Below are 12,206 nucleotides of genomic sequence, written 5' to 3' on the forward strand. Positions count from 1 at the left end.
ATTTGATGTTCAACCAAAAATATAGCTGCACATGCACCCAGGGCAACACAGAACTGCCATGGCTGTCTGAGAAGTGTGTACATTTACAGTACTCTCTGCAGAGTCTTCCCATGTGCTAAGCATGGATCCAGGCACTGGTCAATTCAGGGAACTGGCAAAGGAGAGGGTTACCTTGGGGAAACCCCCTGCGTTGCTCTGCGGTCAGCTGAAGGTACAGTACACAAGCAGCCTTTCATTCTGGCACCACCACTGCCCTGCTGATGAAGATACTGCCATGGCAGTGCCCACTACTTGCCCTCATACCTCTTATCCCCCTGAGAGTTCTGCTGGTTCCCGGCTGTTTGAAGATCTGGAATATTGGCAAAATCGTCTTGTTCAGAGATCCCCAGGACCAGCGACAGCACCACCATGCGGCCTTCCCTGTCAGGATGAAGGCCGAGAAGCAGAGAAGGCACCCAAGCAGCGGCAGCAGCAGCGGCAGCAGGCGGGAAGAAGGAGACAGGAGAAGACAAGACAGATGTAAGAGACAGAGCAAGGCAAGCCCCAGGCCCAAAAGAAGAAAGCACTGCACAGACAGCTGACCTCTGAACTCACCCGCAGGGCCTGGCATCTCAATTGGACTGCACTGACTTCTATTGCTCAGACTGATGTGGGCAACCTCTGATATTACTGCATCAACCTTTTGCAGATCAGTGTCTGACCTCAGTGGCTTTAGCTTAGACCTCACCTGGCTGATCTCTACCCCTGCTGTCTAACTCCTGCTCTGACCTGGGACCTCTGGCCTCACCTTTTCCCTTCACTTCACAATATCGTATTGCACTCGGCCATCCTTAGCATGCTGGCCTCTGTAGACCAACCTATGACCTCAATAGGTTACCTTCCGTATTGAGTAGGCCCCCCCTCTGCTCTCACAGTGCTAATATCTGACTTCAGTTCAGTGAGTGCTGAGCTCAGCTGGTATGCAGTAATAAAATTGTGGCAGAAATGTCACCCGTGCAAAAAAATCGTAGCAAAAATGCTGTGGTTTGACCAGGTAAAGGTGTACCCCGTTATATCATTTAAGGAGAGCGAGGGTTGCGGAGGTGTCTCCCGCTTCCCTTAAATGGCATAGTGGGTCTGGGGGTTGCGTGGGTGTCCCCTGCATCCTTTACATGGATTGCGGCGGCAAAACCACAGCCTTTTTGCCGCGTTTTTTTTGTGTAAACGCCCATTTTTGCCACGATTTGAACACAAGGAACCGCTCATCTGGCCAAAATCCACAGGTCACCTTCTGATCCCACCAAGTTAACCTCTAACATCTCTGGGTTCACCTCTGACGTCATCATTCTCATGAGCTTTGGCACAGTACAGCGCACAGTACAGGCATGCATGGCAACACAGTAAGTGGATGAGGGTATGGCGCATGGAAAGCACAACCACTGCACAAACCGGGGATCGCGTGTTTGATATTGGGATCCTGAAAAACACTGACATAGTGTGATTGGCTACAACAAAGGGATGCAATTGGTGTATGACCTACACAATACTTACAATATATGACGATTTTGAATACCTTTAATTATGGTATTTTGATACTTATGCTTACTCTCATATTTAAAGCATGGTGTATGATGTAATGAAATTGTTCTTGTTTTTTCTTGTGTTGGAATAGCGTAAAAAGTCCAGGAATTAACTAATGCACTTTAAATAAATTAAAACAAATACTTACACAATAATAAAATAAAGCACCCCATTCTAGCACTAAGATTTAGAGATCTCTTTACATGTGGCTGGTTTTGACTGACGCTTACCCAGTCCTACTACTGTGCATTCAAGGGCCCTAGCGTGAGGACGGGCCCCTTGATTGACCCACAGCCAAACCCATCTTTGCTCATTCATGTCAAACTCTGGATGTGGGGCGGGAGGGGGGGGCTTAAGCATTGTGACGCGTCACTCTCAACATAAATGGCAGCCCTGTCCACCAATCGTCTCTCTGCTCCTCTTTGTAAGTCGCGTGGACGTCAGCCCTGGCTACTGGCAGGCGCTGAGTGGGAAAGCCGCAGAGTTCAATAGACAGCCCTTCTGATGTGTTTTTTTTTAATTTATTTTTTATCGGCAGCGATCAATGTCTTGCGACAGAGCATGTATGCACTGCTATTATAGGCTCGATTCTAAAGAAAACCCACATGACGCAACAGAGGCTCGACGGGGAATCTCCCTGCCGGCGATAGCTCCCCACAGAAATGGTTTGGAGGACGGACCCTCAAGAAGAGGTCGGCGGCGTCAGAGCTGGCAGGAATGCGACTAGTGCCCCGGGTCTGTGGGCAGGCGGATTGGCACGTGTATCCAGCCGCAGCACGTCTTCGCGCGACGCACGCAGAAAGAAGAGGCCCGCATAAAGGAGCGGGATGAAAGCCCTGTGCCGTGTTTGAAACCCGCGGGTCTTGAAGCCGACCGGCTCCCGCTATCCTCGCTCGGCGGCGGCTGTCCTCGGCCCTTTTGTGCGCCGCGCGCCTCTCACTGCTGCCCGGGGCTCCTTTCTCTCCGCGCAGACAATAGGCGCAGTGCAGCAGCAGGGCCCGGTTCCGGCGCCTCTCCGGCTGCATCCAGGGCTACGAGCCGTAGGTGCGCGCGAGTGAGCATTTTGGCTTGCAGACTAGGCCTCCGTTCATGTGGCAGGTCGGGTCAATGCGCTTTTCCCTGGTATCAAACAAGGCGTGATGCCATGGGCACTATCCAACTCGTGATTAAACCTGAAGAAAACCTGGGCTGGCAGCAGGCTTCTGCTGTCCATCACGCTCCGATGCAGGGTACCAGGTCGTGCATGACCAAAAGATCTCCAGGGAGCACAATATGTCAGGAAGCTTTCCTTCAGCAAGGATTCCCTGCAATTGCCAGTCTATCCTGCTCTCGCCGGTACCCTGCTACAGAACCATGGAAGAACTCTTCCTTGATGATCCTTACTGAAGCAAGACCCAACATATCTCCTAATTGTGTACAATGGTACTACTATGTGGAACCATTGTGAGGAATTCAACCATCCACACAATGGGCGAACACTCACCTGGACTTTTTAGAAATTTTTAAATGTAATTCAATAATAGTAGATCAACCTCTGGAAAATGTGTGGGGCTAATCCACACCCATTTTCCTATGCTCACAGCACGACAAACGCATAGACCCATGTACTCTGGGTGGAGACAGCCTATAGGCGCAGTCCACCCTGTCATATTTACTTGAGATGTGACATCAGGAGTACACCATGCATCTCCAGAAGGAGGAGGACCACACCTTCCTCCTGCCATGGCCAGCCTGATTAACTAAAAAGGCTCCATGGATCTGCCTGAGATGAATCAACTTCCGGGGCACTAGTGGTCCAGGGATGAATATCAGTTTCTAAACTATCAATCGGCTCCACACCTCTAGTGCACCAGAAGAGATCTGAACAGATTGGCACAGAAATAAATTATAAACCTCCTTGTCTAATTTTGGTAACGTGGACGGACTGGCAGGCTCATCTCTGCAAGGTCGTGGATCGTTGGTTAGTTGCAACACAGCAAAAATACAATTATTACCCAATGATAAAAGGGAATGTCCAGTCAAGGTTGAATTAAAAATATTGATTTTATTGTTATTACGAAAGACAGTTCTAGCACACTACAAAATACAACCCACTCTGTAAAGAACCACAGAGGACAGACCGTTTTACAAAGGAAAGGGACGCACTCCGTATACTGAAAGGAGGGTAGTTGGTAAAGTAATCAGTCTTACTGTTCAAGGTTATTTGGTTTCAGCACTAAGGGGCAAAGGGTCGTAACTGTCTCCAGGGGCCTTCGGAGAAGGACCAGGGGGGGCAGAACCACAATGTACCTGGTGCTTAAGAAGTTCTTGGTACTCGACAGCGTCAGGCGGATCCAGGCCACTTTGCAGCTCCTGAGACGGAGTTCGAGGTGGGAGACAACTGCGGATACCAGGTGGCAGGCAGTTCGGCAAGTGAAGCTGAACGGCTGCAGGCTGGCCTTCATGGCGGCTCCGGGGAAGGTATCGTCTCTCTGCTGGTTGGCGGATCTGGAGCGCTGGTCGAGGCATCTTGGACGGCTCTTGTGGCAACAGTCAACGGTGCATCTGGTTGCGGTTCGATGCCTCCACTGTCTCAAAAATGTCCTTAAAAGATGGACACTGGTTGATGCTTGTGTGGCACTCCTCCTAGCTTCTTCGCAGGGCTTGTGTCGTCATTTCAAGGTGGACGGCCTAAAGCATAGGCAAGTGTTTGCAGGCAATGGCCATATCCTCAGTTCAGATACACTCTGGGACACTTCCCATCTGGGAAGCTTGCTTGCAGAACCTAGCAGGGGACGCTGTGTGCTGGCTGTGTACCAGTTCTGGAGCTGTTGGAAGGGTCCTCTGAGTCCAGTATCTCCTTCTGTTCCCTGTGAGATGTTTAGGGGAGGGATATTGTTTCCCTCTTGGAACTCATGGCCTTCCTTCACTGGCAGAAGATGTAAGGTAGACTGTACCTTCAGCCTGGGACCAAATGATTTCTTCTTCTTACTCCTTTTGAAGTTGACGGATGATCTGCAGAGTTCAGCCTTCTTTTAAAGCCAAATGTGCCCCAGTGATTGGTGCTGGCTAAGCCTGCCTTAATGAACCGACCATGTGTCCCCACAAACAATCTTCTGTTATGCATGAGGTCAGGATCAGAGTGCTCTGTAACAGGAAAGGTAAGGGGTGTCAACATCTACCTAAGTCCCACCCATCTTCCTGTCTGTTGTAGATCAAAGTGTCTCTGGTTCGCTGAGCCCTCTGTGACTCTTGATCAAAGCGCATGTCTCCCTTGAAGTTTGTGATCGGAGCAGACTTCCTGGCTCCCCCAAATTGTATCCTTCATCCCCAGGGACACCTGCGGTAACTAATGGACCAAGACATGCCATTCACTGCTTTTCATACCGAAGGGTGGGAACTAGCTTCAAGTTGACATATTGTATACCAAAGGGTTGTTAGCCCCGCCTTCCTGTTGTCTGTTCTGCAACCAAGCCTCTTCTCTAGGCTTGCCTTAATTGTTCACCATTAGTATCCACTGCCACCAGCCGAACTACTGCAATAGGAAGGCAAATCCATAGAGCCTTTGATATTTTAATTTGGCTGCCCATGGCTGTGCCTTCCCCCTTCTTGAGATGCTTTGATGTACCTGTGGCTGTCACATTCCAGCTGAACATGACAGGGGAAGACAGTGCCTGTAGACTGTGTCTTCCCGGAGTAATCGTGACTATGCGTTTCATGCGGCCTCACACATTTTCGGAGGTTGAACTCCCATCATTCATTCTCATTATCAAAAAATAAAAAAAGCACAGGCAAGCACCCACTCCCTGTGCGGAAGGTCAAATTCCTCAAACTGCCCTCCTCTTTTGTTGGGCCCTGGAGCTGGTGGCAGCGATTCACATACCAATCAGAAGGTAATTCAAACAGGCACACATGGGGCCTGGCTGCAGAGGTTAACAAAGGAGACAGGAAATCCCAACAAGCTTTCATATGCAACTGTGCCAACCTGAAGCCAGCTCCCGTCCTCAGTATCGATTGACAGCGAGCTGTCATAACTGGGACTGCATGTTTACACTAGTCCACCCCACAGGAGGACCCCTTTCATAAGGTACAAGAATGTGGTTTGCAAGAGCCAGAGAGTATGTCTCACCACAGCTTCAAAGGAGACCTGCCACTTTCATCAAAAACCACAGAGAGCTCAATTAAACAGAGAAACCCTTTGATCCACAATAGACAGGATGATATGTGGCACTTAATATTACATGTTTTCACCCCTTTACCTATTCTGCTACAAAGCACTCTGCTTATGACCTCATGCATACATGAGATTGTTGGTGGGGACCCAGGATTGGTTCATTAAGGTAATTTTAGCCTACACCAATTCCTGTGGTCCATTTGGCTTTAAAAGAGGGCAGAGTCCCTCTTTTGACAGATCATCTGAAGGCTTCATCAGAAGCAGAAGGAAGAACTCATAATTGGACCCTAGCTGAAGGTATATTCTGAATGAAGGCCAGAACCTCCAAAGAGGGAAGCGCAATCGCTCCCCCAAACATCTCCCAGGGAACAGAGGGAGATACTAAATCCAGAGGACCTTCCAGCAGCTCAGGACCTGGTACCCAGCACACAGCGTGCCCTGCTATGCTCTGCAGCAAGCTTCCTAGATGGGAAGTGCCAGAAGAACTCTGTACCTGAAACCCAGGACAAGGCCGCTGCCTGCAACACACTCCTCAGCTTTGGGCCCTCCACCTTAAAGGATGACAAAAGCCCAGTGAAGAAGCTAGGAGCAGTGACTCGACAAGCATCTCCTGACATCCGCCTTAAAGGACATTTTCGAGCCAGTCATGTTCCTTGAACTGCAACTGACTGCAACGCTGACTGTTGTTACACTGCAGTCACTTAAAGACATCCAAGGCGTCTTCACCAGTACTTCAGAAACGCCGACTAGCATTGAGACAAAGATTCCTGACCCCGAACCACTGTGTAGGCAAGCCTGCAGCCGCTCGTCCAGCTTCGCTTACCAAACTGTCTTGCTGCCTGATATCTGCAGCTGCCTCCTGTCTTGAACTCTGTCACGGAAGCTGCAAATAGCCTTGAAACCAACTCTACCCTGCCGAGCACTGAAAACACCTACAGCTCAAGGTACATTGTGGTTCTGCCCCCCCTGGTCCTTCCCAGAAGGCTCCTAGAGAAATGTTAAGACCCATTGCTCCCTTTGTGGTGAAGCCGAGTAACCTTGAACTGTTGCGATTATTTACCATAATGACTACCCTCCTGTCAGTATACAGTGTGCATTCCTTTTTGTTCTTTGAAACTGTCTGTCCTCTGCATTCCTTTACAAATTGGGTTGTATTTTGTAGTGTTGCTAGAACGGTCTGTTGTGATAATAATACATCAGATACTTTTATACAACCTTGACTGGACAGTCCATTTTATCAATAATTGTAATTTCCCTGTGTTGCAACTAACCAATGATCCACAACCTTTCAGAGATAAGCCTGCTGTTCCATCCACATCACCAAAATTGGACATGGATGTTTATAATTGGCTTGTATTTGCAATCTGTTCGGATCCCTTCTGGTGTACTAGAGGTGTGTGGCTGATTGATGGTTTAGTAACCAATATTCATCCCTGGACCACTGGTGCCCCGGAAGTAGATTTGTTACAACCATCTAGCCTCAGGTCTCACCACCATACATGCTGGAACTGACAGTGGCCACTCACTGTAGTGGGCAATGGATGCCCACATGGTGATGGCATCTCAGGGTGCTTCAGACAGGTCATTAGGGGGAGCCAGAGTTTAAAATGGCAGAGCTTCCGCACTGTTGGGCGTCTTGGCTGGTCATGGCTAAGCAAGGTGCGGGTTGGCGGCAGCTGGTTGAGGAGAGTGCTATCTAGCCAGGTCAAGTCAAAGTGGAGACGTGCTTATCGCACCGTTAGGAAGAAAATGAGCAAGCCCCTGATTGACGGCAGGAGATTTAAAAAACAGCCACTCCTCTCAGTCCCCTGCGTTACAGCACAAATCTAAGTGGCTTGCATAAGGAGGCAAACAGCATTATTGGAGTTGTGCAAACTAATTTCACCCACCACAGCTGGCGATCGAAGCAGAATGTGTCTCCAAAGATGGACAGGCCTTATAAACTGGGGGTAGTCGCAGGTTTATGCGACTGTGATCTCAGTAATCGGGGGATTGGTGGTAATTCAGTGAGTTGGCAGCAGGGGAACATGCCTACATGGGGAAGCTGAAGAGGAAATGACTGGAGGCTAAGCCTCAGTGCACCCTGGGCATGCCACACGGCAGGGGTGGTATAGGATTGTGAGGGCAATAAGCAGAAGTTCAGTCGGGTACAGTACTCCTCTCACAGCTCGCTTCTGGGGGCAGCATGTTGGTGCTCTACTCAAAGCCCCTAAGGAAGGCAACAGAGCAATAGAAAAAAGCTTGCGCTATAAAAAATTGCCTGAATGAAATGACTAGCCTGGGTCTGGCTGCCATCCTTTGGGTTACAAATGCCGGATTGTCACTGAGCAATTCATCTGGTGTTATCTTGAAGAATGGTTGTGAATTATTGCAATTTATTAATTACCCTAAAACATTGTTGAATTAAACCTGTGTCCAATTTGTTTCTTACTAATTTACCAGGCTCTCAAGTAATTTGTTATGAGGATTGCAGCCTTTAGGTAAAATGAGTAAGAAAGGAGGCTGTGAGGAGTTCCAAGGTGTGTAAGTGGTCAGGGGGTGGCTTCTTCATGTGCCAGGAGAGCCCAGCTCTGTTTGTGTGCTACACCAGTTCTACCCCAGGTCTATGGTGACTGGTGCCGGACATGGGCAGTCTGTGCAGTCGCCCAGGGCCCTGCACAAATGGGGCTCTGCAGGCAGTAGCTTCCCCTTCATAACTACGTTTGCTAGCCTCGAGAGATGCCTTTCTCCCCCCCTCTCTCCCCTGATTCCCTGCAAGACACTGCTGACTCCCCACCGGTCCCTCTGCGAGGGCTGGACATATATTTTAACACAACTCAGAAAACAAACACATCCCACACTGGAGTGCCTAGTGGGCGATGGCAGTGAATTTGTCCACCAAGCAATTTTACTGCATAGGGCCCTACCTAGGACTAAGCAATAATTCAGAAGCAAATCCATTGACTGTGCCCATAGTGAGTGCCGAGCTATGGAATGGGATAGAAGACTGAACCATTAATGTGTTAGAGGGCCAATATGGGGGGAATGGAAAAGTACAGAGACTTGAACTAAAATGAAGCCCTGCGACTAGAGGTGTTCTGCATATGGAAGAGTATAGAAATCTGAAAGCTTAAGGGATCACTCTGCCACTACTGTCACATCTACCAATGAATAGTACAGACACCTGAACAGGTGATGGGTCCTCTTGCTACAGGGGCAGCTCCTACCATGGAATAGGGGGTCGTCAAAACTAAACCGGGACACGCGTCAACAAAAGAGCTTGGGTCTCCACAAAGAGACCAGAGACATAGGGCTTAAATATTGGGGGGTCTGCAAAAAAAAAAAACCTGGATATGGTCAGCCCGAGTGGTAGAGGCCCTACAAACAGACCCTAACACAAAGTAACTCCCTTAGAGGAAGGTGGTCCCTTGACCTAGAAGGTCAGGTGGTCTTTTGATCATGACACAATGTAATCCATAGTAAACAGGCAGATCTCTGAACTGGGCAAAATCCCATGTAGGGGGTGATCCAGTGAGCTGGGCATTATATCATTCCCTGGTGGCAGGCGGTGCTCTGACCTGGGCACATTTGTTGCCTGTAAGGAATCCAGTTCACAATATAAGTCAGTCGCGCCTCTTACCTAGACAGTGTATGGCAATGTGTAGATCAAGCTGCAGACTTGCACACAACACAAGTGCCTGCCGGTTATGAGGTCCTACTAGGTATAGCTATATTTAGGACAGCTGGGACTTTATCAAGCACGCACCATACGTCCCTCTGAGGCAGGTGGTCCTTTTACTTTGACACACTACAAGTTCCTACAAGTCAGGTGTGCCTCTGATTAGTACATGCAGCGGTTCTCCAGGAGGCATACGTTTGCTCTGGGCAGGGCAGTTAGAAATGAACTACATTGTCCGTGTCTGACCAGGGCAGCTGCCGGTTCATTTCCTGCTGGACCCACAAGGGACTGGTGAAGAAATTAACTTCCCAGCCCCAGTCTGGATGAGATGCCCCCACTGACACTTCTCCAATGCCATGTGACAAGAGATCATGGAGATGGACACAAGCACCAATGAATCTACCAGCGATGCCGCCTCCTTTCTGACCTCGAAAGACCTCGTTATGCCACGGGCTGTGCAGGCCCGAGTTCTTGCCATTCAGTTCATGGTAATGGCAGACAAGCCACAGATCCCCAGCAGAGCAGTGAAGCATTCAGCTTATGGCGTTACCCCCAGCGAAGAGGATGGTGAATACAAAGAGTCCAGGGAGTGGCTTTTCCCAAGAAGGTACTAGCGCACTCGAAGCACCATCTGTGCCCAGAAAACTGGTAGGTGAGCGCCACCCCGCACCCTACCCCATGTTTGGCTGCGCTCGCAATATTATTCCACACATAAGAGAAAGCTGGCACTTCCTGTGTGGATGGAGCAAAGGACCTTCTAGGTGCACTCAACTGAGCAAGAGAAGTGGTCGAGGTGAGTGGGAACGGTCAGGAGTGGAGTTCCAGTACTTTTATATTTTAGTGTTAACAGTTCCACTACTTTTTGCAACCATTTTTACCATTCCGCAACTGTTCTTGGTGAAGTTAAAGCACATTTCTCCACCTCACCACCCAATAGCAGTTACAGCTAAATTGAAATTTGTTTCAACTCAACTAGATGTCAAGCCGCATGGCGGCAACCCTTGCAAAATGTGTTGCGCATTGCTCCCCGCCCGGGTCACAGTTCCACTACTTTTCTTGGTACACTTATGCCACTGAGCAAGAGCCATGAGTGAGAGATACCCGCTGCTGCCACAAGCCTGTCGGGTGAATGGATCCTGTACTCCTTTCACAGCTGGTGGGAACGAGACTGGAGCAAAGGTGCAGAGAGCAGGGAGGTAGCTTGCAAGCTGACAGTCAATACTGATATAAGCCCTCGCCAAACAGCAGTGACCGGCTCCGGCCTCAAGCACGCCTTCAGAGAGGCATTACCCATGAAGAGCCACGACCTACTACGTGCCAGGTTCACCAGGTCTGAAGTCCTATGGCACAGGATAGCAAGGGGTACAACAAACACACCACAATGCCGCCTGCGCAGAGATGCTGACCCGGAAATGGTGACTGTGAAGCTGGCAGAAGGATATGGGGTTTCCGGAAGACCCAGGAGCTAAAAGGAATGACAAGCATCTGGGGTTGGGAAGGGATGTCCCAAACACAAGATGAACATGATACAGCGATGCCTATCTCAAGGATTTTCACTGTCAAGTCTAGAAACATTTTTCAACACAAAAAGCAAACTAAGGCACGTTACAAACGGACACAAGAGACCTTTGGTAGTTCACAGATGATAATTGCAAGGAATTGCACACTAAAGGCACTGAAATGTATTTCTCGCCCATTTCCAGCAAACTGCTCACGAGGGTAAACTTTTTTTTACTATTGCTAGCACAGCATACTATTTTGATTTTACCATCAGAAATAGCACCGTTTCTATTCCACAGCTAGATCATGGTGGGATTCTGGAGTAACCAGTGACCATTTTTTAATGGTGGGTGGCCCACGAATATTCATGGGTCACTTTTAAGGAAGTTCACAGAGGATAGGTCACACCATTTTTGGAGAAAAGTTCCTTGGATGCTGATAGTGTGGCCAAACCTCCCCATCACTGGTCTTACATGGTTAGAAAAGACAATGGAACATTTTTAAATGTAATTGAATTCTGCATGGGCAAAAAATGTAGCAGGTCGCATGAGTCAGGTTTGTCTGCGAGGTGCAATCAGGGTCGGACTGGCCTATAGGGCAATAAGCCCATGGACGAACCAAAAACGCAATATGCTGGTGTGGGCCTTTGTTTCTGCTCAAAGTGGGCTACTTTTTTTGGCCAATGTGGGCCCATTTGATGAGTTACTTCATTATGCGGCTAATAGTTTTGACCAGTGTTGCTGAATAAATATTCTTTAAAATGCGCAATGTGCATCACATTTTATCAAAATACTCCCCCTTGGGTACTAGTCAAACAGTGTCACAAAAGGAATTCAATGTCATTTGCAACTGTGGCCCACTTTTTCAATGGTGCCTGAGACAATGTTATGGCCCAGTCTGACCCTGGGTGCAATGTGAAGCACACTGCCCTGCAGTTGCTCGGGCGTTTTGTTTTGCATACTGGATGGGGGCAATCCTTGTATTTTGGTGCTGTTAGGTCTCTTGACTTTTAATTGATCTTTGACTTTTGCTGGAACTAGCGCTGTGCATGGGAACTGGCCCGTGATTGGGACACAGCTGGTTCACTTCCTTCCTGTCCCATAGAACCCAGATAATGAAGCTTGGAATACATTGGCCGGCTCCCTTTCGTGGGCCATTCGGTGACCTGAAGGGTCTTATATTGTCCATGAGGGGTTATTCCTCACTTTTGCCGTATGGCAATTTGCTGAATTTGTTTTTGCTTAATTTTTTTACCACCTTTTATTTTACTGCAAATCTATATGTGGTAAGTTTGGGTATGGAAGGGGGGTTCATGGTGCAAGATGTTCAGGGGGC

At 48.8% G+C, this 12,206-nt stretch overlaps 1 protein-coding gene and 1 long non-coding RNA gene across 4 annotated transcripts in view; one reads left to right on the top strand and one right to left on the bottom strand.

Annotated features, from left to right (window-relative positions):
* The window catches only part of SYT7 (synaptotagmin 7), a 1,118,786-nt gene that overhangs the window by 262,994 nt on the left and 843,586 nt on the right, over nucleotides 1-12,206 (bottom strand). For all 3 annotated transcript variants that reach the window (XM_069623883.1, XM_069623885.1, XM_069623884.1), the window contains one exon: nucleotides 304-420. In XM_069623883.1, the coding sequence (XP_069479984.1) occupies nucleotides 304-420 (117 nt within the window). The remainder of the gene's footprint in view (nucleotides 1-303; nucleotides 421-12,206) is intronic.
* The window catches only part of LOC138503833 (uncharacterized), a 125,598-nt gene that overhangs the window by 67,598 nt on the left and 45,794 nt on the right, over nucleotides 1-12,206 (top strand). The gene's annotated exons all lie outside the window — the stretch shown is intronic.

This window comes from Ambystoma mexicanum, chromosome 11 (genome assembly GCF_040938575.1).
Source record: "Ambystoma mexicanum isolate Mex_15411 chromosome 11, UKY_AmexF1_1, whole genome shotgun sequence".
NCBI lineage: Eukaryota > Metazoa > Chordata > Amphibia > Caudata > Ambystomatidae > Ambystoma > Ambystoma mexicanum.